General features: G+C 37.2%; 1 protein-coding gene across 1 annotated transcript in view; it reads right to left on the bottom strand.

Annotated features, from left to right (window-relative positions):
• Phlpp2 (PH domain and leucine rich repeat protein phosphatase 2) overlaps nucleotides 1-24,015 on the bottom strand; it is a 76,973-nt gene extending 52,958 nt beyond the window's left edge. Inside the window, exons 1-3 of the mRNA XM_046434469.1 lie at nucleotides 23,890-24,015; nucleotides 16,895-17,175; nucleotides 5,558-5,691 (exon numbers count right to left, since the gene is read on the bottom strand). Of these exons, the coding sequence (XP_046290425.1) occupies nucleotides 5,558-5,691; nucleotides 16,895-17,175; nucleotides 23,890-23,988 (514 nt within the window). The 5' untranslated portion in view covers nucleotides 23,989-24,015. The remainder of the gene's footprint in view (nucleotides 1-5,557; nucleotides 5,692-16,894; nucleotides 17,176-23,889) is intronic.
• Nucleotides 24,016-26,221: the final 2,206 nt, after the last annotated feature.

Genomic DNA, 26,221 nt, shown 5'->3' with positions numbered 1-26,221 from the left:
AAATTGTGCACCATGATCAAGTAGGATTCATCCCTGGGATGCAAGGATGGTTCAATATACGGAAATCAATAAATGTTATTCACCACATCAATAGACTTAAAGATAAGAACCATATGATCATCTCAATAGACGCAGAAAAAGCATTCGACAAAGTACAGCATCCCTTTATGTTCAAAACATCAGGAAAACTAGGGATAACAAGAACTTATCTCAACATTGTAAAAGCTATCTATGCTAAGCCTCAGGCTAGCATCTTCTGAATGGAGAAAAATTGAAGGCATTCCCTCTAAAATCTGGAACAAGACAGGGATGCCCTCTATCACCACTTCTATTCAATATAGTTCTCGAAACACTGGCCAGAGCAATTAGACAGGCGAAAGAAATTAAAGGCATAAAAATAGGAAAAGAAGAACTTAAATTATCACTATTTGTGAATGACATGATTCTATACCTAGAAGACCCAAAAGGGTCTACAAAGAAACTACTAGAACTAATAAATGAATTCAGCAAAGTGGCAGGATATAAAATCAACACGCATAAATCTAAGGCATTGCTGTATATCAGCGACAAAACTTCTGAAATGGAAATGTGGAAAACCACCCCATTCACAATATCCTCAAAAAAAATAAAATACTTGGGAATCAACCTAACAAAAGAGGTGAAAGACTTATACAATGAAAACTACAGATCTTCTTCTATTTGTCTCTAAAGAGAGAAATAGAAGAAGATCTTAGAAGATGGAAAAATATACCCTGTTCATGGATAGGCAGAACTAACATCATCAAAATGGTGATATTACCAAAAGTTCTCTATAGGTTTAATGCAATGCCAATCAAAATCCCAATGGCATTTCTTGTAGAAATAGATAAAGCAATCATGAAATTCATATGGAAAAATAAAAGACCCAGAATAGCAAAAGCAACTCTAAGCAGGAAGTGTGAATCAGGCAGCATAGCGATACCAGATTTCAAACTATACTACAGAGCAATAGTAACAAAAACAGCATGGTACTGGTACCAAAACAGGTGGGTGGACCAATGGTACAGAATAGAGGACACAGAGACTAATCCACAAAGTTACAACTATCTTATATTTGATAAAGGGGCTAAAAGCATGCAATGGAGGAAGGATAGCATCTTCAACAAATGGTGCTGGGAAAACTGGAAATCCATATGCAACAAAATGAAACTGAATCCCCTTCTCTCGCCATGCACAAAAGTTAACTCAAAATGGATCAAGGTGCTTGATATCAAATCAGAGACTCTGCATCTGATAGAAGAAAAAGTTGGCTCCGATCTACATATTGTGGGGTCGGGCTCCAAATTCCTTAATAGGACACACATAGCACAAGAGTTAATAACAAGAATCAACAAATGGGACTTACTTAAACTAAAAAGTTTTTTCTCAGCAAGAGAAACAATAAGAGAGGTAAATAGGGAGCCTACATCCTGGGAACAAATTTTTACTCCTCACACTTCAGATAGAGCCCTAATATCCAGAGTATACAAAGAACTCAAAAAACTAAACAATAAGATAACAAATAACCCAATCAACAAATGGGCCAAGGACCTGAACAGACACTTCTCAGAGGAGGACATACAATCAATCAACAAGTACATGAAAAAATGCTCACCATCTCTAGCAGTCAGAGAAATGCAAATCAAAACCACCCTAAGATACCATCTCACTCCAGTAAGATTGGCAGCCATTATGAAGTCAAACAACAAGTGCTGGCGAGGATGTGGGGAAAAGGGTACACTTGTACATTGCTGGTGGGACTGCAAATTGGTGCGGCCAATTTGGAAAGCAGTATGGAGATTCCTGGGAAAGCTGGGAATGGAACCACCATTTGATCCAGCTATTGCCCTTCTTGGACTATTCCCTGAAGACCTTAAAAGAGCGTACTATAGGGATACTGCTACATCGATGTTCATAGCAGCACAATTCACAATAGCTAGACTGTGGAACCAACCTAGATGCCCTTCAATAGATGAATGGATAAAAAAAAAATGTGGCATTTATACACAATGGAGTATTACTCTGCAATAAAAAATGACAAAATCATGGAATTTGCAGGGAAATGGATGGCACTAGAGCAGATTATGCTAAGTGAAGCTAGCCAATCCCTAAAAAACAAATGCCAAATGTCATCTTTGATATAAGGAGATCAACTAAGAACAGAATAGGGAGGAAGAGCATGAGAAGAATATCACCATTAAACAGGGTCGAGATGGGGGAGGGAAAGAGAGAGAGAAGGGAAATTGCATGGTAAAGGAAGGAGACCCTCATTGTTATACAAAATTACATATAAGAGGAAGTGAGGGGAAAGGAGAAAAAAAAACAGAGAGAGAAATGAATTACAGTAGATGGGGTAGAGAGAGGAGAGGGGAGGGGAGGGGAGGGGAGGGGAGGGGGGATAGTAGAGGATAGGAAGGGCAGCAGAATACAACAGACACTAGTATGGCAGTATGTAAAAAAGTGGATGTGGAACCGATGTGAATCTGCAATATGTATACGGGGTAAAAATGAGAGTTCATAATCCGCTTGAATCAAATGTATGAAATATGATATGTCAAGAGCTTTATAATGTTTTGAACAACTAATAAAAAAAAAATAACAATAAATAAATAAATAAATAAAATCTAAAAAAAAATTTTTAAAAATGTATAATGAAGAACTCAGGTTCAATCACAGATAATGAGCATATACCTATTCCAAGTTGATTTTTATTTCAACCAAGTTATATGACATTAAGTAGGTACACTCCTTAAATTAGTCTTAATGAATTCTCTCAGATTTAACTTTAACCTAACAACCATTTCCCCCCATGAACTACCAAAAGATTTTATTTATATTTTCCTCTTCTGGAATTTACTCCCTCATTTGTTCATTCACTCTCATATCACTCAAGAATTTAAGAACTATATATGTCTGTGAATGTATATTTTCTTGTCTTTGTTAGATAATAAGTAACATATTCTATATACTCTCTGTACCTTTCTTTTTAACTTAATTGATAATGAAAATTATTCCACTTCAGTTTAAAGAAAAAAATCAACCCCAATCTTTTTAGGACTGCATAGTATTGTATTACATAAGTGATAAGTGAAATAACTTCCTCAGCAACTTAGCCAGGCCCTAGATCTTATAGTGCTTAAGATCTTATAATGCTCTAAGAAATTAAGAAATACAAAAATTACTTAGACTTTAATCATAATAATCCTTAACATGGATTTATTTCCAGAATTAACTTCAAAACTTATTTCTTCCTTGGGTTTTTAATTCTCAAACGCTGGATACAGGATAGCTGCAAATCAGAATATTTAACCAAAAAGAAAGAAAAAAAATTAATATGCTACAGATCAATATTAATATGCTGCAGCCAAAGGTAAATGAGAAAAGGAAAAAAATCTTGCCAGAATGATCATTACACAGAAGCAAAAGGAAAAAAACAAAACAAAACAAAAGCAAGACCACAGAACACAGACCATTCCCAAAGACAGAAATTAATGGTAATATAATAAATTAAACCAACTTTTAATCAACTGTGACATAAAACAGCACAATGACAAAAATAGTAAGTAAAATATGAAGTGCATTAAATAAAACTGACTTATCATATGTTTAAGAGTTATATCAAAAAGTTAGGGAGCTGGAGATATGGCTCAAGTGGTAGTGCGCTCGCCTAGCATGCGTGAGGCACTGGGTTCGATTCTCAGCACCACATAAAAACAAAATAAAGATATTGTGTCCACCTAAAACTAAAAAATAAATATTCTTAAAAAAAGTTATACAAAGCTAGGGGCTGTAGTTGTAGCTCAGCAGTACAGCACTTGCTTCACACTTGTGAGGCACTGGGTTCAATTCTCAGCACTGCATATAAATAAGCCAATAAAATAAAGGTCCATCAACATCTAAAAATAAATAAATAAAAAGTATACAGAGCTAGGCACAATGGCATGTGCCTGTAATCCCAGTGGCTCAGGAGGCTGAGGCAAGAGGATCACAAGTTTAAAGCCAGCCTCAGCAACTGAGTGAGACTCTGTCTCAAAATAACAAATAAAAAGGGCTGAGGATGTGGCTCAGTGGTTAAGCGGCCCTGGGTTCAATCCCCAATAACAGCAATCAAAAACAAAAATAAGTATACAGAAAAAACTAAATCAAAAAAGGATGGGGAGAGCAAAGAATCTTAGCACATGATTATATACATTAATAAATTAACTATCCTGGCTTGTTTGGTAAGTGAGTCATATAAATTCAAAACTGTTATGGGTCAAATGTGTCTGTCACTTGCTAATAATATGACATTGAGCATAGTTAAACTCTACTTCAGTTTTCTCATCTGTAAAACAGTTTAGTAGCTACTACAGCATGACTATAATGAGTAATTTAGACAATTCATAAGTATAAAGGTATACAGTTAGTGCTCAAAGAATTTTACTTAGTGGTAGTATTAGTAGGTTATATAGAATTAGATACATTCATAAAAGTATCTCATTTTAGCCAAGTAAGGTGGTACACACCTGTAATTCCAATGACTCAGGAGGCTGAGGCAGGAGGTCGCAAGTTTGAGACTAGCCTCAGCAACTTAGTGAGGTCCTAAGCAACTTAGCAAGAGCCTGACTCAAAATAAAAATTTTTTAAAAGGGCTGGGGATGTGGCTCAGTGGATAAGCATCCCTATGTTTAATCTCCAGTATTTTAAAATATATATATATATAAATATATATAAAAATTTATATTTATAAATATATATTTATTTATTATAAATATATATATATAATTAAGACTTATTAAAATAAGATACACACACACGTATATATTTATATATATAAAATGGAGAAACAGTCTGGCAGGTGGGGAATGTACAGAAGAGAAGACAAAGTTAAAATCCACAATTTAAGCCAGGAGTGGTGGCACACGCCTATTATCCCAGGGACTCCAGAAACTGAGGCAGGAGATCACTGAGTTCAAAGTCAGCCTCAGAAATGGTGAGGCACTAAGTTACTCAGTGAGATCCTGTCTCTAAGTAAAATACAAAACAGGGCTGGGGATGTGGCTCAGTAATTGAGTACCCCTGAGTTCAATCCACAGTACCCCACACCACCCCCCAAAAAATCCATGATTTAAAACCCATGAATTCACCATATACAAATTTGACATTCATCAAATGACAAGTCATATATGATAATCACTACTTTTCAACACTACTGAGCTATCCAAAAGTTCACAGACTTTACCAGGAGCTTGAAAACATAACTCAATACTAAAAGCATGATTCAATCACAATTCTGGCAAAGGTATAAAAATAACTATAAATTAACAAAATAAAAGAACAAAAAATATAAAGGAAAGATACTACTGCTAATACTTTAGAATCTTTCCTCACTCCCTAACCCTTTGTTTTTCTTGTAGCTTGATGGTCTTTAACTACATTAGTTAACTAGGTCAAAAATAGATTCTGAGAAAATATTTTTAAAAAGCTGAAGGCAGATGGAGCATAAATAATCAACTTAAAAGTAGTGAAGATATTCACAAAGCCACTGATAAACTCTTACCACCATAAAATCGAATCATACAGCCAAGGTCAGGATTTGTAGCTTCCTCCTGTATGCGTACAGGATCCTCAAATCCCAGCCTGGATAAGTACTCATAAATGATCTGAAGAGGTCGTTCAGTGGGTTCCAGTCTCCTGCTCACACAATAAAAAGAAAAACATTTGGTAAGTAATAAAAATGCTTCATTTAGGTTTGGGGATTTTTTGTTTTGTTTTGTTTGTGTGTGTGTATGGTGCTGGGGACTGAACCCAGGGCCTTGGGTATGTGAGGTAAGCACTCTACTAACTAAGCTATATTCCTAGCCCTTCATTTAGTTTTTTAATCTTTTGATACACTTGTTTTTTTAAATTTCTAGGTCAAGATCTCCTTCAGTATCATATGATACAACTACTAAACAAGCAGTTTTCAAAGTTTTAGTCTTTTTTTTTTTGGCGGGGGGGTGGGTGAGGTGGTGGGTACCAGGAATTGGACCCAGGGGCCCTTAAACAGTGAATCACATCCCTTCCCCTCTTTATATTTTATTTTGAGACAGAGTCTTACTAAGTTGCTTAGGGCCTCACTAAGTTAATAAGGCTGGCTTTTAACTTGTGAGCCTCCTGCTGTATCCTCCCAAATTTCTGGGATTACAGGAGTGTACCACCACACCCAGCTCAGTCTCTTTACATTCTTTGAGAACCTCAAAGGGCTTCTGTTTACATGGAGCATACTCCATAGATTTTTAACATATTAGAAATTAAAATTAAGAATTTCCAAAGATTTATTCATTTGCCTTAAAATAATAAGCTCATTAACAAAAATATTTTCAAATTTTTTAAAATTTTTTTTCAAAAATAAAAATGTTTAGTGAGTTATATTTTTGTAACTTTAACCACTGGTTTAATATAAGAAAGCTGAATTCTCAAATCTGCTTCTGTCTTCACTCTGTTGAGATATCATGTCCCAGTCTCTAGAAAGTTCCACATGAGGGACTGCAAATGAAAAAGAAAATTAATATCTTACTATAAAATAGTTTTGACCTTAAATACGCCTTTAAAGAATCTCTGAGACCCTGCAGAATGCTTTGAAAATCTTTGGTCAATTTTAAAGGCAGTAAAATTATTATATGTAAAAGGTAATACTTGGCCATAACTGTCTTCATATAAGTTATACAAGCAACTATAGGTGTAGACTTTAGGGTTATCTACTGTTCCAAATGCTATATATTTCTACCAGCTTCATAGGTGAATGAATAGCCCAATAAATCCCCCAGAATCATCCTCACTAAAAGCTAAGATAAAACCAAAATGTCTGGTAATCATTTATGGCCCCTGGTGACACTGTATTTTAAATCAAACAGACTTATAAATAAATAAATACTTATAAAATATTTTAAAACAAAAAGATCAACTTGTATGTGGACAGAAGGTGCTAGCTATACCAGTCAAAACAGCAAGACAGATCTCTCACAATGTTTTTATCAGAAAGCAAACTATAATTACTGCTTCCATGGGGTTAAGAATATGGGCTACAAGTTAGACTGCCTGGATCTGAGTCTACCATTTAGCAACTGCATGCCACTGTATAATTATTTACCCTTCTTGTTTTAAACTCCTCATCAGTAAAATGGGAGTAAGCAATAAAAATCTAACTCAAAGAGGTATTGTTAAATTTATTTAGTTACAACAAGATATTGCATAACAAAGTATATAGTAAAATATCTTACATGTACAAAGTATTCACAATAACTTGACAATTATAATTCTAAAAAAACTTGACAATTATAATTCTAAAAAAGTTTAGGATTAGAACTGCATTATGTTGATTAGAAGAAAATTATATACTTCTCATCATGGCAAAAAGATAAAAAGGACATCTGTACTTGATAGTTAAAAAACTGTAAAATGCTGTTGGCAATAATACTTAAGTAAAAAATGTAATGAAACAGGAACACTACAAAGCTGCATGTAAACAACTGCATCAAAATGGTAACTGAGGAATAGAAATCAAGCTGATGTGCAAAAACGACAAAAATAAAACAACCATCTGCTACTCACTTCAGTCTTTTAGATTCCAGAAACTATAAAATAAACTCAGAACAAACTACTACAAAGAACCAAAGACCAAAGGGAAATAAAGTTCATAAAGATCAATAAATATTGAATTTAATGAAAGTGAAAACAAGCTTTTCAGTGAAAAAAACATCAATTAACCCCTAGCCAAAGGGAAACAAAAATTCACAAGGGTCTATGGCATTCATTAGGCATTTTCCCAGCACAATGGTAGAATTTTGCTGAAAAAAAAATTTTTTTATTTTGATTTTTTTTATTTTTAAGAGGAACTTTTAATATTCTGCATATTGGCAGAGTAAACTAACCATGTAATAAGAAGAATACTGAAGGAAGATGAAGTTGAAAACAGAGTCTGAAGGTGCAAAGAGCTATATCGTCAGATGTCAAGAAGAATAAAACTTACTCTATATTGCTCCTATGAATGGGACGAGTAACAATGAGAAGTTGCATAGGTAGATTTGAACTAAAACATGAGGAAGGATTTAATAACTAGTGATGCTCAATAGTCAAACACACTGTCTTTCAAAATTGCTCACAAAACCAGCGAGCCATCTATCATAAATATGCTGGAAGAGACTCCTGTAGGAATCAAATTGGGCCACATTGACTATCACCCTCTTTTAGAACTCAGGTCACCTAAACAGGCATGGTGGCACATAACTAATATCCCAGCTAACTCAAGAGTCTAAGGCAGGAGGATCACAAGTTCAAGATCAACCTGGGCAAATTAGCAAGACTCCTGTTTCAAAATAAAAAAGGTCTAGAGATGTAACTCAGTGGTAGAATGCCTCCCTAGCATGTGCAAGGCCCTGGGTTTGATTGCCACTACCAAAAAAAGAAAGAAAAGAAAGAAAGAAATAGAAAAAGAATCTCTGGACTATCCAAGACATCTTCCTAATATAATACAAATTCCACCTAAACCCTACTATTGCAGGATATAGAGTTCAATGTGTTTAAATACTATAATTCCATATAATGATCACATATTCAGGACAAAGAAATAATTATACTTTCAAGCTAACTCTTGCTTGTTCAATTTTCCTATTTTTCTCTAGAAAACTTAGAGAAATGGAAACGCTAATTTACATATTTTACATGATCAAATTCCCTGGCCTAAAAAAGGCTCTGTAAATTTTGGAAATCCTCAGGCTGGGGTTGTGGCTCAGTGGTAGAGCACTTGCCTAGCATGTGTGAGGCACTAGGTTTGATTCTCAGCACCACATAAAAAATAAATAAATAAAATAAAGGTTTTGTGTTCAACTATAACTAAAAATATTTTTTAAAAAATTTTGGAAATCCTCTTTACATATTTATACTTAAAGTATTTTCCCTGATGGCAAAAAAACAAACAAACAAACAAGAGACCTCCATATCTGCTCTCATTAATTTAGCATAAATGAGTAAATAAGTAACGTTTAAAGAAGTACAAAAACAAGTAAAATGAAAGATTAATTCCATTTACTCATTAAACTCATGTGCTTAAGAGAGTAGAGTATCAGGGAGGGAAATGCTATAATATGCTTACAGCTCAATTTTTTGTTTCAAAGTTCCAAAAGTTTAACAGGCTAGTAATTTACTATTTGTTAAGTTTCTCACAAATCAAAAAGAAATTATATACTGCAAAATAGAATAATGTAGAAAATAGTAATGCTAGCAACAAAAAGTTACATTTAGCAGTTGAACTACTGGTAATACTGCTTTAGGTTGGCAATACTATAGTCTATGTAAATCTGAATATAGGTGCATACGATTATTTCTCATCAAACCAGCCACCCAGGCTGGGATTGTGGCTCAGTATCAGAGTGCTTGCCTCACACATATGAGGCCCTGGGTTCCATCCTCAGCACCACATAAAAATAAATAAATAAAATAAAGGTATTAGGTCCACCTACAATGAAAAAAAAATTTAAAAAAAAAAGCCACATAATGCATCAATGTATCAACAGCAGATTGTCTCTCTTAGCCAACAGTAATATTTTTCTATATTTCTTATTCTGAACAGTGCACATAGTTAAGATACATGTAAGAGTAAATTTCATTTTAAGTATCATTTCACAAGAGTTCTAATTATGTATTGAGGATGTAGATCAGAGGTACAGTATTTGCCTAGTATGTGCAAGGCCCTGAATTCAATACCCAGCACCACACACACACAAAAAAAGTTCTAGTAATGGTAGAGAGCAAAAGCACAAACTATTAAAATTCAACACATGGAGTAACACATAGTATCAAAGACGTAACAAAAAAACACTGTGGCATTCCTACATCAAATTCGGATTAAAACTCAATTCCTTTCCACCTACAAAGATAAAATCTGCAAATGTTAAATCAACAATACCATGAAAAATTCAAATGATAATACAGATACTTACACTTGACACTGTGCTGAAGGTATTTAAAATATTACAAAACCATGGCTATTTTGCAAATAAGAAAAATGAGGTTGGGAGAGTCACAAGATTCAGAGTCACACAACTAGTACATAATGACATCAGCCTTTGAACTTGTTATCAGTTTCATTACAAAATCAATTATCTTTTAGACAAACATTATTTTATGCAACTAAAATAATTTATGTAGAAGAGAGCTCAAAACACTTCATATGTCAACTTAGCCATACCATGGAACCTAAAAAGGTTGTTTTAAAATTACCATTATTTTATAATGACTAATATGCCATCATTTGAAAGATACACTATGTTTTATGCACCATTATTGTCCTTTGTTCGTAGATAGATTCTAAATCTTGAATGAAGAGTGTCTTTGCTATTGACAGTTTCTTAAACCCACCCCACCCCCCGCCCCATGCTAGGTTACTAGCTAGGAGACAAGGTGACTCAGGATGGGAGCCAGTCACGAAAGGTTGAGGATTGGTGCCAACTTGACCTGGGCAGGGAAACCAAGGAGCTGGAGATTGAGTTCAGGCACATAGATAATGATCCAAGCAACCATGGCTTTGTAATGAAGCCCTAATAAACATTTGTTGAAGTTCAGCAAAGCTTCCTGATTGGTGAAGTGCCAGCGGGTAACAGACCCAGATTCAATGGGAGAAGGCACAGAAGCTCTTCACAGGGGACTTTCCAGACTTCACCCTATATCTCCTCAGTTGGCTGATTCTGATTTGTATTCTTATATTAAAACTGTAAGTACAGAACTTTTTGAGTTTTGTGAGTCTTTTCACCAAATTATTGAATCCAAGGGGGTTGTAGGAACTTCCAAATCTGTAAACAATTACTCAGAAATACAAGTGGCCTGGAGACCCTCAAAGAGCAGCTGGAATAGGGCAATCTTAATAGGACCCATGTCCTCTATTTATTTATTTATTTTTAGCAGTATTGGGTACTGAAGCCCAGTGGTACTGGTACTGAACTACATCCCCCTCCCTTTTCATTTTTTATTTTGAGACAGGATCTTGTTAAGTTGCCTAGGCTGGACTGGAAATTAGGATCCTCCTGCCTCAGTCTTCTAAGTAGGTTGGATTACAGACATGCAACATCACACACAGCAGGACCATGCCCTTTAATATTTGAAGTCAACACTAACCCTGGTGATCAGTGTCAGAAGTACCCTGCAGTAAACCCTATGGTGTCAGAATAACCATTAAGGAAGAAAAAACACTGCCAATTAAATTGTGACCTACCATAAACAGTAAGATACATGCTGATTTCAGAAGTATTAAAATATTTAAAAATTATTTCAAAATAAATTATTTATATTCCAATTTTGTATTTATAATACATTCTTTTACAGTTTTTTAAGTAGTACAAAAATATGAATGAAGCACAAAACAAAAAAAAAAAAAAACCTCATTCTCCCGTACTCATGGGTAATCAGTTCAGTTCAAAATATGGTAAATAGGGCTGAGATTGTAGCTTAGTGGTACAGCACTTGACCAACATGTGCAAAGCCAAGTGTCTGATCCCCAGCATGGCAAAAAGGGAAAGAAAAAAAAGTGCGCGTGCATGCGCACTGTAAACAAAATTTTGCTGACTCAGAAGTTACCCAACAAGTCAATGACAGAAAAGGGACCTAGAACTCAATCCCAAATAGCAAGAGTATTATCATCTGCTATAAACATCCTATTAGTTCTCAGCTTATCTTAAAGATGGCTATCAAACACTTAGAAATCTTAAGTTATTTTGATGACTAAGAATCAAAGGTCAATCCATTTTATTACATATGATCTCCTTACAACCCTTCAGACAGAAGGCAATGATTACACTAACCTTACTACAGTATCATTTATCACTTGACAGTTCAATAGAAAAGAAAGGGTCACAAAGAATAATGCAAGAAATAGACTGGGTGGTTAGATGTGGGTGTTCTAACTGTAGCTCTACCACAAGCCAGCCTGAGGATCGCACTTTCAACCTGGACTCTAGGTCTGTTTCACATTAATTTTTTAAAAAGGGGGTGGGGTGGGGAGGGAAGGGAATGGAACCAGTAATTCCCAATGGGAAGTTCCTGGCTTTTGGTATAGGACAATTCTTTGCTATCCTACACTATGAAGACCCTAAGCCTCTCAATTCCTTACCCTCTAAATCTAAATGTTGGTGACTCTCCCCAGTAGTTATGACAATCAAAAAAACCTGTCCTCTGCCACGTAAATGGGGTGGGGGGCACAATGTGGTATGTTAGTGATGGGCAGACTTACTTTCACTAACAGGTATCACTCTAGTGCTTAAAGTTTAGCACCTTTAAGTGCTAAACTTCTATTAAGTCAGAAACTTTCACATATACTTAAGTGACAAGTACATGAATGTAAAAAAAGTTGAGGAAATAAAGAATGATTTAGAGAAACCAAAGATTTTAGTCCCTATAATCCATTTCTAGGCCCCACCTGGAAAAATCAGAAATGTAAAGATTTATAGGCACTGGTTTAATCTACACAACACTACTAAGAGTTCAATTATTTGAAACAACCCTAATAGGAAATATTTATTGAGTACTTGGGGCTGGGGTGTAGCTCAGTGGTAGAACACATGCAAAGCATGCGAGAGGCCCTGGGTGTAATCAACAGAAAACGGTAGGAGCCAGGCATCATGTACTCCCTTACTAATCAAAGTATAATACATCACACTTGGGAACTTAACAGAAATATACAATCTCAGGCCCTCTCCCACACCTACTGAATCAAAATCTATTTTCACAAGCTTCCTAAATGAACAATTTAAGCAGTACTTTACAGGTATGTATTAATTCATTTAATCTGTATAACACATAATTTAATCCTCATAACAACTCTACAGTGTAAATATTATTATCTTCCAGCTTACAAAAAAGTAAACCAAGGCACTGATCATTATATATTTATATAGTAATGTCAGAGCCAGAATTTGAACCCATGCACTCTCATTCTAGAATCTAACCTCTATAGCATTATTGCATATTATCTCTCAATTTTAAATAATTTACAGTATAGCCATAAAATGGGATATTCTATAGCTGTTAAAACTAGTATCTGAAGAATTTTTAATAACGTTGAATTTAAGATGATTAAGTGAAGTATGAGAATATAAAATTAAATATATGGTATAAGCACAAATATGTAATTATTAGAACATTATTAAGAAGTATATGTCTACTTGGGAGGCCGGGGCAGAAGGATCACAAGTTTGAGGCCAGCCTCAGCAACTTAGCAAGACCCTGTTTCAAAATAAAAACAAAAAGGGCTGGGATTAATTAGAACAAATTAAAAAGAAATGAATAAAAAAATTAGTTTAAAAAAAAAAAGGGCTGGGAGCACTGGGGTTGTGGCTCAGTGGAAAAGCGCTTGCCTAGCACATGTGAGGAGCTGAGTTCGACGCTTAGCAACACATAAAAAAATAAATAAATAAAAATAAAGGTAAAAAAAAAAATGAATGCTTTAAAAAAAAAAAGGGCTGGGGATGTAGCTAAGTAGTTGAGCACCCCTGGGTTCAATCTTTATGCCACAAAAGAAAGAGAGAGAGAAGGAGGGAGGGAGAAAAAGATAGGAAGGAAGGGACAAAGTGAATGCATGGTCAAAAAAAAAAAAAAAAAGATCTAGGGAAAAAAATGTTACCAACGTAAGTTATGAGAATGAGATCTGACATCAGAATGCTAGGGTTCAAACCCCAGCTCTACCATTTCCCAGCTGATTATTCTTCAGTGCAAGGCTTAAGCCTCATTTTCCTCAGTGATAAGAGAGACATAATATTTAACTCATATGATTGTTGCGATTTAAACAGGTAATATATATAAAGCATATATATTCAATAAACACATACTACACTTCTGAATTCAGCAAAAAAGATTCTTAATTATAATAATCCCTTAGATTGTCATCTATCTTATGAAGGGCTATTCCTAAGAAAGTACCTTCTCCTTAGATTAGATAATATAAGATTGAACTCAAGCAATTAACAGCTGAGTAAAAGATCAGATGATCTTGAAATAGGCATGATTAAGCTGTAAACCTGAGTAAAAGGAGCTGCTGTGGCAGCTTCTCCTCTCCTGCAGGATCTTCATTGGAAAAAAGGAAGTCTATCATCTACCTTGAATATTAGGTATTTCAACTGCCTGGTCATGCCTTCCTGACCTTGAGCAGGTAACTGGACTTCTCTCAAAGTCTCTTCCTCACCTAAAAGGAATGAGACTACCTCCCTTAGAATTATTATAAAGATTTTTTTATTTTAATTTGTTTTTTTAGTTATACATGGACACAATCTTTATTTTGTTTATTTATTTTTATGTGGTGCTGAGGATCAAACCCAGTGCCCCACAGGTGCGAGGCAAGCACTCTGCCACTGAGCCACAACCCCAGCCCCTATTATAAGGATTTAATGAAAAATGTGTATAAAGCACTTTGTACACTGACTGGCACAAGCAAGCGCTTAAAGTCAGCTAAGATCTATCATCATCATAATCATCACCATTATTCTTACTTGGATAAGTTCTTAAACTCCTACTCCAGCAACAAAAGAATACCCATTCTTTCAAACCACTGTTCAATTGTGTTTTCATTATTTTCTAATGAATTATACATTCAAAGGGTTATTTTATTATAAACTGATAAAAACAGTTAAACATTCTACCTCGGGTACAGATAAGAAAAGTTAAACATTCTACTTTTTAAATTTGATTTACATAAGTAAACTATACCACATTTGAATTCTTAATTACACAACTACTACCTAATATTACATCTAGCAAACCAACACTGGGGTTCTCCACATTCCTAACATCTTTGCATACATATACATTAGAAAACACATGAGTAAGTCACATGCTTAAATAAGTGAACTCAATCAATCACTAGCAGCTATTATCTAGGTCAAGGCTTTCCACCTGATAAAATTAGATCAGAATCAGCGTTAAGATTTAGAAAAGCCTAAGGATCACCCTTAGTCTGATCCTTGTGTTGTACAAATGGATTTAGGAAATGTAGTTAACTGTGAACAAGGAAAACATTCAAATGCTAATCTACTTTTTCAAGAATTAGTCCAAATTCTAAAAGAAATACATAGTAAACTCCAGTGTACACCTTTACAACGACATCAATTTTAGCTCAGCTAGAGGTGCTACTATTATTACCACTTTCAAGGTGTAAGTGGGAGCTTCCCTTCTCGCTTTCAATAGTAATGAATCCACCCACAGCTTTGAATTCAAGACATTTCTTTATTACAGGGAAGGAGGAACACCAAACACCTATGGTCAGGCATTTAAAGAACTCTTATTTGATGTTGTCTAATTCTAAGAATTAATGGTGATTTGGAAAGAAAAAAAAAAAACTCAAAGAATTCATATGCACAATATAAGACTATAAGACTTTTTCTTCATGTTTATATAAAACATTTAACATATGAATGGCTTTTAAATCTGTGGAAATCTGCTCAACTTCACTTATTAAGAGAAATGAAACATAAAACAATGAAATACCAAAATTCCTCAGTTTTGCTAGCCTTAAGCTAGCCTTGGAAAAGAATTGACTTTGGAATGCTAACTTTATGATTCTCTAATTTAAACACAGTCAAGGGGTTTGGGTTATAATTTGTGGTAAAGTGCTTGCCTCGCATGCTTGAGGCCCAACAATCATTTCTATGTATAAGCAGATATGTCCTCATGCATATATCTGTATCTACATATAAAATTTAATACTAACATATTCTGGAGAAAGGGGAAATGGGTGTACTTCTATATTTGGATGGAAATATAACATCCATGAAGAAGAAATTGACAATACCTATCAAAATTATAAATTGTCATATCACTGACCCAACAATTCCACTTTTAGGAAATTATCCTACAGAGACATCCACATATAAGGGACATCAAAGATACAGGGACATTCACTGCAGCACTGTTTGTAAGCATAAAAAATTGGTAACAAGTTGAATGGCCATAATAGTTGATTGGCTAAAATTATGGTGGACTCATAAAATGGAACACTATTACAGCCACTAAATAAATGATAACTGTATAAATATTAATAGGGAAAGATCTCTTAGTGATATTAAGTCAACAATGTGCTGCATACAGCATCATTAGTTTTAAATATATATACATAGGAACACACACACTCATGCATGACTCTACGTATATGCTTATTAACTTCTGTGTGTATTACTGGGGATTGAACCCAGGGTCTTGAGCATGCTAAGCACTATAGCACATATCCCCAGCCCTTTTTTATTTTGAGACCAGGTCCTATATGCTTATAGTAGCACAGAATATCCTTACAATGCATAAGAAATGTGTAACAACAGCCACCTTCATGAAAAAGTCCGGGTAGCTGAGGCACAGGGAACAATGGAGGACTTACTTCTCACTCTATACCATTTTACACATTTCAATTTCATTCTATTTATAATTTCTAAAATAATTAACTTTTGTTTTGTTCTGTTGCTGTACTGGGCACTAAACAGAGGTGCTCTACCAGTGAGATACTCCCAGACCTTTTCATTTTGAGATAGGGGCTAGCTAAGTTGCTGAGGCTGTCCTCAAACTTGTGATCTTCTTGCCTCAGCCCCCCAAGTCTCTGGGATTACAGGCATGCTTTACAGTGCCTGTCTCAAAATAATTAACTTTTTAAAAACTTATCTTAAATTTAGATATCAGACCTTTAGTGTATTCCAAATAAAAAAAATCAATTTCCTTTCATGATAGTTCCTAAATTCAAGAATCATAAAGTCAGCATTCTAGGGACAAATCTTTTCAAGTCTACTGACTCCATAATCAATATAAGTTCCAGCATGATTAAATTCCTAAAGTCCACCTCTAAGCAGAAACAAATGCAACTTATATTGCAGTAGATAAATTCAGATCTCACCTAACCAGGTCTCCATGAAGCTGTAAATAAAGACTTTCTCTTCCCTCTCCAGCACAAATTTCTGAGGCTGGTGTCTCTACTGTGCAAAGGACAAGATGTAAGTCAGAGGAAGAGGAGGAAGCAGTAGAGGAAGTGGTAGTTGAAATGGCAGTGGTCGTGTCGGCTCCATAAAGGTAAACACAGCCTCTCTTCACATCTTCTCGCAGCCAGTCTCTTTCTCGAGAACCAAACCTACTTCTCCTATTTAAACAATTTCTGCTCCCATTTCGTTTCATATTTCTCTAAAAAAATTAAGAAAAATAAATTATTAGCTAGAACATTTAGTGAATTAGACATGCCTCGTCCTCACCCCATCTATTTTATATTCACCAGTTCTGCTCCACTATCCCCTTTCTCCTATGGAGCGTCCACCTCTGCCATGCCCATTCTTAACCTGGACAATAACTTTCTTTTCCACCAGCTGTTCATGCTTCCATCTATGATGATATCTGGCCTGCTTCTATTTTTCAGTAAAGTGTCCAAACAAACAAACAAACAAAAAATCAAAGTACTTATGTACCTATTACCCAAATTGCATATTTTTTTTTTACATTTAGCCATATTTAGTTCAAATCATTGTTCTAAAGCAAATATATACAATTCATTCCTATATATATAGTTGAAGTTACGGAACCCCACTACAATCCCCTATCACTCTCTCTCTCTCTCCTTCGTATTTATCATTTCATACATTTTTGTCATACATGAATATTAATAAATATTTATAGTACTGTCTTACCTGATTTAAAACTTTATCTGTATCTTAACATACTTATATTTCACCCTGCAATTTTTTAAAAATATTTTTAGTTACAGATGTATACAATAATTTTATTTTATTTATTTGTTTATTTATTTTTATGTGGTGCTGGGGACCGAACCCCCCATTTCCTCACACAAGCTAGGCAAGCACTCTACCACTGAACCACAACCCCAGCATCATCCTGCAATTTTATATGGTTCAATATTGACTTAGAGATATATCTATGTTAATATACCCAGTTCAGTTGTTAAAATAATATTCCATTATATGAATACACTGCAATTTAACCACTGTACTACTGACAGTATTCAATGTTTTCCCCAAAGTTTCATGATGGAAAAAAAAAGGCTACAATAAACATATTTGTACATGTCTCCCCCCATCCCCAGAACTAGGGTTGAACCCACGGATGACCTACCAGTGAGTTACAGCCCCAGCCCTTTTTACTTTTTATTTGAGACACTAAACTGCCCAGGCTGGCTTCAAACTAGTGATCCTCCTACCTCAGGCTCCTTAGTAGCTGGGATTACAGGTATGTGTAACTGTGCCTGCCTGTACATGTCTACTTATGAATATTTTAAAGTTTCTCTAGGGTCCTAACCCTCTGCTTCATATTCCAAATAAGTAAGTACAGTATTGGCACAATATTGCACAAATAGTCTCTCCATTTCTGACATGTTCCAAAAAATTAATGTTGCATTTGATAACGTAGGAATGTGAAATTCACATATGTATTGTGAAGTCAAGCTATCTCAAAACAAAAACAACTGCTACAGCCAACATAACAAATGTATAAATCAACATTTGCCTGTTCTATTTTTATGATGGACCATTTCTCTCTTTAATCAAAAAGAAATTTCCACTGATAAGTAAACCAACATACTTCTCTTGTTTCATTCCTACTGCCCTTCACTCTGTTTTCAGTCATATCCAACTATTTACAGCTCCCCAAATACACTATTCCACAATGTTGTGATTGACTGAAACATCATCCTTCCACCTGTTCATGTGACAAGTTATTCTTTTAACTCTATTCAGACATCACACTCACCCATCTCTACTTCCTTGTTTCCTTGAAAGAATTAATGACACTACTCTCTCCCTAGCAGAACCTCTTCACCTTCTAAATATTGTCATTTATTCCATATTTCTTCTCCTCCACTGAGCTTATTATAGTACCTTTTTTTTTTTTTTTTTTTTTTTTTTTTTTTTAAAGAGAGAGAGAGAGAGAGAGAATTTTAATATTTATTTTTTAGTTTTCGGCGATCACAACATCTTTGTTTGTATGTGGTGCTGGGGATCGAACCCGGGCAGCACGCACGCCAGGCGAACGCGCTACCGCTTGAGCCACATCCCCAGCCCTTATTATAGTACCTTAACAGAGTATCACAGAGTTATATGCAGACACTGAGTTGACATCACAGGAATTTATACCCACTTTGTACTTGAGCTCAATTAACTCTGGTAGGATGCTGAACAAACTGAAAAACATTATCCATTTTTGTAGAGAACCCTACAATCTTTTCTTTGTATAAGCTACAAAGTGAAAGGGAGTAAATAAAATATTTTCACTAGTATGCTTCATTGAAAAACAGAAAGCAATACCTACAAAGCAAATGCTAGTTTTACCGAGATTAAATAATTGAGAGTTAAAATCAAATTAAAATTTAAATTTCTAAAAGTGGTAAAGAAAGAGGAAGAAAAAGCTAACAGGCATTCCCACATGGAAAGAAAGAAAAGCAAGCATGAGAATGACCCCATTGTTTACATTTAGGATAATATGGGCAAACTCATCATTTTGCGGATCTTAAAGAATATTATGGATTTAACTTTACAGAAGTAGGATAAATCCCTGCTACAAGTTGGAAATAAGCCTCTCTTTTGCCATCAAGTGCATTTTCTCAAAGCTGAACATTTCAGAATTAACAATGGGCTTTCAAGTGTTTATTTCATACACACAAGGGCCATCATATTTGTACCATTCAATAATGTTAATCACTGAATGGTTAACTACTGGTTAATTTTGAATATTCTTTACTTTTTAATCTTTGAGAAACATTAAATGGTCTATCACCTACTCTATTGAGAGAGTAATATTTACATAAAAAAGCTCTGCTTTCTACATTAAATGGAGAGAAAGGTCAAGCAGATACTATTCCTGGAGGGACAGGGGAGGCTACTACCAGGAATTGAACTCAGGGCACTCAACCACTGAGCCATATCCCCAGCCCTATTTTGTATTTTCTTTAGAGACAGGGTCTCACTGAGTTGCTTAGCACCTTGCTGTTGCTGAGGTTGGCTTTGAACCTGTGATCCTCCTGCCTCAGCTTCCTTAGCTGCTGGGATTACAGGCATGTGCCACCGTCCACAGCCAAAGGGTTTCTTAAAAAAAAAAAAAAAACTCTCTAAGGTTAAATAACAGCCCAGTGAACTTCACAATCTTAGAATTGTCAAGAAAACCCCCAGAAAGTATTATATTAGTTCACACATGACTTTTTTTTGCAAGAACTTTTACCAATCATTCGTAAGTGTACTTATATTCCCTTAAGACTATTAAATTCCTTAAGGAACTTTACCTCATCAAAATATATGTAAATATGTTATTGGTTATCCTTTAAATAAATTTATTTAATAAATAATCTAAATTTATTTAGATAAATCAGAGGATTTGTCTCCTACCCATATGATATACTCTACCCTCTGAAGACAAACAGCTAAGTTAGAGCTTGAATCTCCTGAATCTGATCAATGACACTATAAAAAGGCCTGAATAATATGCAGAGTCTTACAGGGACAATCTAGATATACTATTTTGCTATTATTAGCAATAACTGAATTACCTAATGCTTCTTTCTTCTCAGGAATGTCTTACTCTACTACCTAAAGCATCAGGTAACTGCTGGAAAGGCCTTCTTAGCAACCAGTACTGCAGATGATACTATCCTCTAGCTACCTTCGGCTTTTAGAATAAGGATTCCACTGGAATTGCTGGATTGAGAACACTTAATTTTCTCCCTTACTCTAATATAAAAGCTGTTATCATAAACTTATCTAAAAGAGGGCACAACTCTAATCACTCCTCACAACAAACGAGTATGAAGAGTATATTTAAGATTTAAAGATCCTTTTAGAAAGTAAAACTTCTTTTGAATAAGCCATGAATTGAGAACCTACTGCTTCACTTTCACACTTTTAACTAATGAAGATGAATATGAGGCCTGTAATCAGTTCAAAAGGTGTCCACATACTCTAAAATATGCATAGTGAAAACAAGGTATAGTGAGTTCTAGGAGGGTGTGTAATACTAAAACAATAAAGACTCATCTCTGGGAATATAAATATTCTGGAATATTTTAGGACGTATGAGTGAGATGAGATAGGAAGAGGAAAAATATTTCAGTCATCAAAATGTCTTGGTATTGGCTGCTTCTCTTACTGGAAATGGACTGCATTCTCCCTTGAATGTGTATTCCTTGGTTTTCCCCAAAGCTTCTCCCTCCCTCTTCAATGTCCCTCAATGGCAACATTGTCCCCCAACAAAAGTCTCTTCCCTGAGACAGCCTACATTCTCCCTTGAATGTTTAACTGCTCTCCTAAATAAATCTGCCTCTGAAAAACAACAAACCCAATTGGTATTGATTATAAACCATTCATTCCCATTATTTAAATAAAAACTTAATAGTTTTGTTAAAAAAAAAAAAAAAAAACCTCATGGCACTCATCAACTAGAATAGCTGTAACTTCATATCTTCTGCAGACTGAGTTTTAAAACTCCATAATCTTGAAATTGCAAAAAACTGAAATATTTACTAATCCTATGCTTCAGCAATTTGAGAAACTTTTTTTTTCCCCTGAGATGTAGTCTCACTATGTTGCCCAGACAGGACTGGACTTGAATTTCCGGGCTCAAGTGATCCTCCCATTTCAGCCTCCGGAGTAGCTAAGACTACAGGCATGCAACACCATGTTTGTCACAGGGAGCATAGTTTAAATGAAATATGCCAAAACCCCATAAAGATGGACCTTGACCTAATCTGGATTATTATGAAGACCTATATTAAATGATAAAAATGATGTTCATTATTTGATAGTAAGTAAAAAAGAGTTACAAATAGAATGAAAAGATTTTTTGTTTTGTTTTGTTTTATTGGTGCTGGGAATTAAACCCAGGGCCTCATACATGCTAAGCACATGCTCTACCACTGAGCTACATCTGCAGCCTGGAAATCTTTTCTGAAGGATCTTCAGAGAAAAATACGTGAGCAATTATGACTTTCTTCCCAGTTCAGAAAGTCATCTGTTTACATACCCATTCTTTTCCAGTGGCTGAAAAAAAGAGTCAGCCACTCTGCTACTTAAGAAAATGTCTGTATGTGGAACTCCCAGCACCTATTCTTTATGACCATCACATTTATTTGCAAGGATTAAAGTGTTAACTATGTGCAGTAAATCAAACTATGCAAATGCCTTAGAGATAGCCTCTCACAACAGAAACTCAGCACTAGAATCAAGATCACTGGACTCTTTCAAATGGTCCCCAAATTGGAACTTAAGGGAGCCAGTAGAAAATTGTCTTCAACAAAATTCATTTCTCAATTCCCTCACCACCAAAAAAAAAAAAAAATCCCAAAATTGTTCACCTTCTAGGCTAGGCCAGAAGGCATTACCTGGCTCTCAGACTTGCCATTCCCTGATAACCCAAGCAGTTGAATTTCTGTTTTTATTGAATTCATGCACAATTTACATTTTGTGACTTTATAGTTTTAAATATCCAAAAGACTTTGGGAAATTGTATTCCAATGTATGGTAAATAAATTTCAATAAATTGGTTTAAGGTTAATGAAGAAGTCTGAGTAACTGATGAAAAGTTTTTTAAGTCACCACATTAAAAACTTAACTAACAATGTTTAACATTTTAGAGAACTGGTTTATGATACTTCATGGAGTCACTAGGTCCATGAAATCTAATTTTTTCTCATTTTTCTGATGTCCTACCAAAAACCTTAAAGAGAAAATATGTTCAAGACAACGTTAACAATTATGACAATGTATTTTTTAACATCATGTATTTTCATTGTTTTGCAAGCTATTTTTGTTACACATCAGATCTTTCCTCCCCTTGGCAAGTTTTAAATCTCTCCGATCCCTCTTCTAGATAAGTCTTAGAGGAATTCCATTCCACCTCTGTAAGGACTCCTAGTTTACACATTTGACCTACAGAAAAATTTCTCCACAACTATTTCAAATGCTAGTAGAGAACACCCAGTTAGCCTCCCACAACCTCTCCCCTTAGACTTCGTTACCGTTCCCTCCCAGCCTTCTGTATTCCTTCTGCATTTAAACTTCGTGTCATCACCTTCAAGGTTCCACTCACCCCTTATCTACATGTTTTCATATTCTCCTACTTCCCCGATTCCTGCCAAAACACCCCGCTAGCTGCCTGTTGCATAACCGCTTTCCCATTACGGTCTCCCCGCACTGTCAACCCGGCTCCCGCAAGCAGGAATGCCCCTTTCGGCCCAGCCCCTCCTCCCTTCTGCAACACGCCCAGCGAGTCCCCGGGAAGCAGCTCCTCCCGGGATTCTCCCTCCAGGCGGGGCGGGCCGCCTCCCCCGCCGCGTCTCCGAGCCCGGCTCTGGGTCGGAACTTGGATAGTAAGCCCCGAGGGCAGAGTGTGCCGCTCCACCCGGCGCAGCCCGCGCACACCGCGGCGCCCGGCCAATCACCGCCGCCATCCTCCCGCTGGGGTGATGTCTTCAGGTGTCCGGGGAGAACCCTACGTACTTGCAGTCCCGCTCCAGCCAGGAGCGCCCCGCCTTCGAAGCCCCCCGCAGCCGGCCCCCGGATCCGGGAGCTGCCAGGGGAGGCAGAGGCGGGCGCGGGGAGGCGAAGGAGCCGGTGGGCGGCGGCGGCGGCGAGCGGCCCGAAGGCGTGGGCCTGCCAGGCGGGTGGCGCCCGGCCAGGGATGGGCAGCGGTGGGGACGACGCGGCTGAGGCCTTTGCTGGGAGCCCCCAGGCGAAGGCCTCGCCCCGGACAGTGGTGCCCCGCGCCAGGTGTGGGGTTGCCGAGCCGCGGAACCGACTGGCTGACGCGGGGCGGGGGTCGCCAGCTGCCTCCGGCACAAGGCGGGGCGGGGGCGGCCTCGACCCTCTTCCTTCCCTCCCTAGTCCGCCCAGTCGCCTGCCGCCTCACCTTCAGGACCCGGATCCCTCCCGGCCGGCGGTTAGCGGGCGCTTCGGGCGGCTCCGGGGGCTCCAGCGGGCCCGCGGGCCCCGGCTCCACCTCCCCCATCGGCGGCCGAGGCTGCACAGGACGCCCGGCCGGCGCGACGGCGCGCGAGCCTCGGCCGCGCGCGCGAGCAGCCGGCGGCCCCGCCCCCCGCGGCCCCGCCCCGAGGCCCGCCCCCCGCATCTCCGCCGGACTTGCGTAGCTGCGGGCTCGGCGCGACCCCGCGCCGCGGAGCTACATCCCGACCTGCGGGCGGCAGAGCACTGGGCGGGCGGAACCTGGTATCACTGCAGAGTGGGCCTCCGCTGCCAGTCACACTGGATTTGGAGGCTAGGGCATAGGGAGTGGGATTTGCTGCTAACCGCCCTCCTAGTAGTGGTCGAAGAAGGGGCAGGTGGGGCTTGCACCTGTCAATTGGCGAGGGGACGCAGCCCTACTGCGAAGGTGGCTCTTGGAACTTCCCTCTCAGAGATGTTTCCTCTTTCTACTCCAAAACTGGCCTACCACCCCCACTTTCAAAGTCATTGAACCAACTGTTAAAGATACTCGTCTTAGCAGTATTTCTCTCCTTTAACTGGAGGTGCTCACGACCTTCCGCAACCTCGTGTACAAAACGTCACTCACCTTCCCAGCCATTTTTCAATTCCCTTTTCTCATGTAGTAAAATTGTCGGAACTCTGTTCTTGGCCTCAAGCAGTAATGTCTGTGAGCCATTTTATTATTTGCAATGCTAATTCAGAAAAATCTTTCAAAAGTTAACATTTTTTTGTTGTTGTTGTTCCTGGGGTGATGGTAGTTTTGTATTCAGTGGGCCAAATTTGTCGTCAGCCTGATTCCAAATCTCACCTCTATCCATTATTAGAATTGCTTGATCTAAGCTTTTGGTTCTTAAACTGTGAAACAAGTTAATATCTGCCTAGCAGTTATGAAGATTGAGTAATGCATACAAAGTGCCTGACATATAATAGGAATGAATTCAGATTTTATAATTCTGAAATTCCAAATTTAAGATTCACTCAGTTTTCCAAAAAGAACTCTCATTAATCCCTCTTGAATTTCCCTAGGAGCCTTCTAGACTTCTGGATTTTTAGGGTTTCCTCTTACAGGTAAGCAACTTGTTAAGAAACTAAACAGCAAAAACCTGAATTTCTTGACCTTTGAGTAGTTGGTAAAGATTGTATCTCATTATCCATTGCTTCAGCTTGCCTCATCTAAACCTAGAATGTTTTAAGAGAGTTTGAGATCTAACAGGGCAGCCAGTGTCCTCAGCAGATATATTTATGCATTTGGAGATATTTTACATGCTAAGACAAAATTTGATTCTTGAAAGTTCTAACCCCAAGTTATTTCTTCTGTAAAAGTATAGTCAATATTTTCTCCCTTAATTACTTTGCATATATCAAAATTCCAATCTCCAAGCAATCATGTATTGGTTCATAATGCAGTAAAATGATTTTGTCTCTCTCCCCAAGTCTGGTATAAGGTGGAAAAAAAGTTCTTCCATTGGCACCTGGGTTTTCCTTCTACCTTGAAATTATTTTCAAGAAAGCTAGTCAGAACCAAGCAGAGTGGCTCATGCCTGTAATCCCAGCAGCTCAGGAGGCTGAGGCAGGAGGATCCCAAGTTCAAGGCCAGCTTCAGCAATTCAACAAGGCCCTAAGAAACTTAGTGAGACCCTGTCAAAATAAAACATAAAAAGGGCTGGGAATATGCTTCAGCAGTTAAGCACCCTGGGTTCAATCCCCAGAACCAATTTTAAAAAGAAAGAAAGCTACTCAGTGTAGTTGGATTTCCATTTCAGTGTTTATTAGATCATTTTTTTCCAGCAAGAACTCTGGTGTCCCAGCATGGTGGCACATACCTGTAATCCCAGCAACTCTGGGGGCTGAGGTAGGAGGATTGAAAGCTCAAGGCCAGCCTCGGCAATTTAGGAAGGCCCCGTCTCAAAATAAAAAATAAAAAAGGACTGTGGATATAGCTTAATGGTCAAGTACCCCTGGGTTCAATCCCCAGTACCAAAAGAATGGAACTCTGGTGTACATGGGACAAGCACCAATTGGAGCCAGAAGTGGACTTGACTAAGGGTAGACAAGTAGTAAGGAAAAAAAAATTTTTTTTCAGAGCAAATACTTCTAAAAGTCTATTTCTTTAAGGTATTACCTTTTCCAGATCTCTTTACTGATTTAACAAGAAAAGTAAAAGATCTTGTCCCAGGACCAAAGTTTGAGATCATGCTGGGGAGCAGCACTGGCAGACGGTTATCTTTTTTAATTAATGGGATAGTACCTCTTTTAAG

The sequence above is a fragment of the Marmota monax genome, unplaced genomic scaffold (genome assembly GCF_021218885.2).
Source record: "Marmota monax isolate L192 unplaced genomic scaffold, Marmota_monax_Labrador192_F-V1.1 WCK01_AAM20220418_F8-fsc00024, whole genome shotgun sequence".
Taxonomy (NCBI): Eukaryota; Metazoa; Chordata; class Mammalia; order Rodentia; family Sciuridae; genus Marmota; species Marmota monax.
This window is presented reverse-complemented; position numbering and strand designations above follow the sequence as displayed.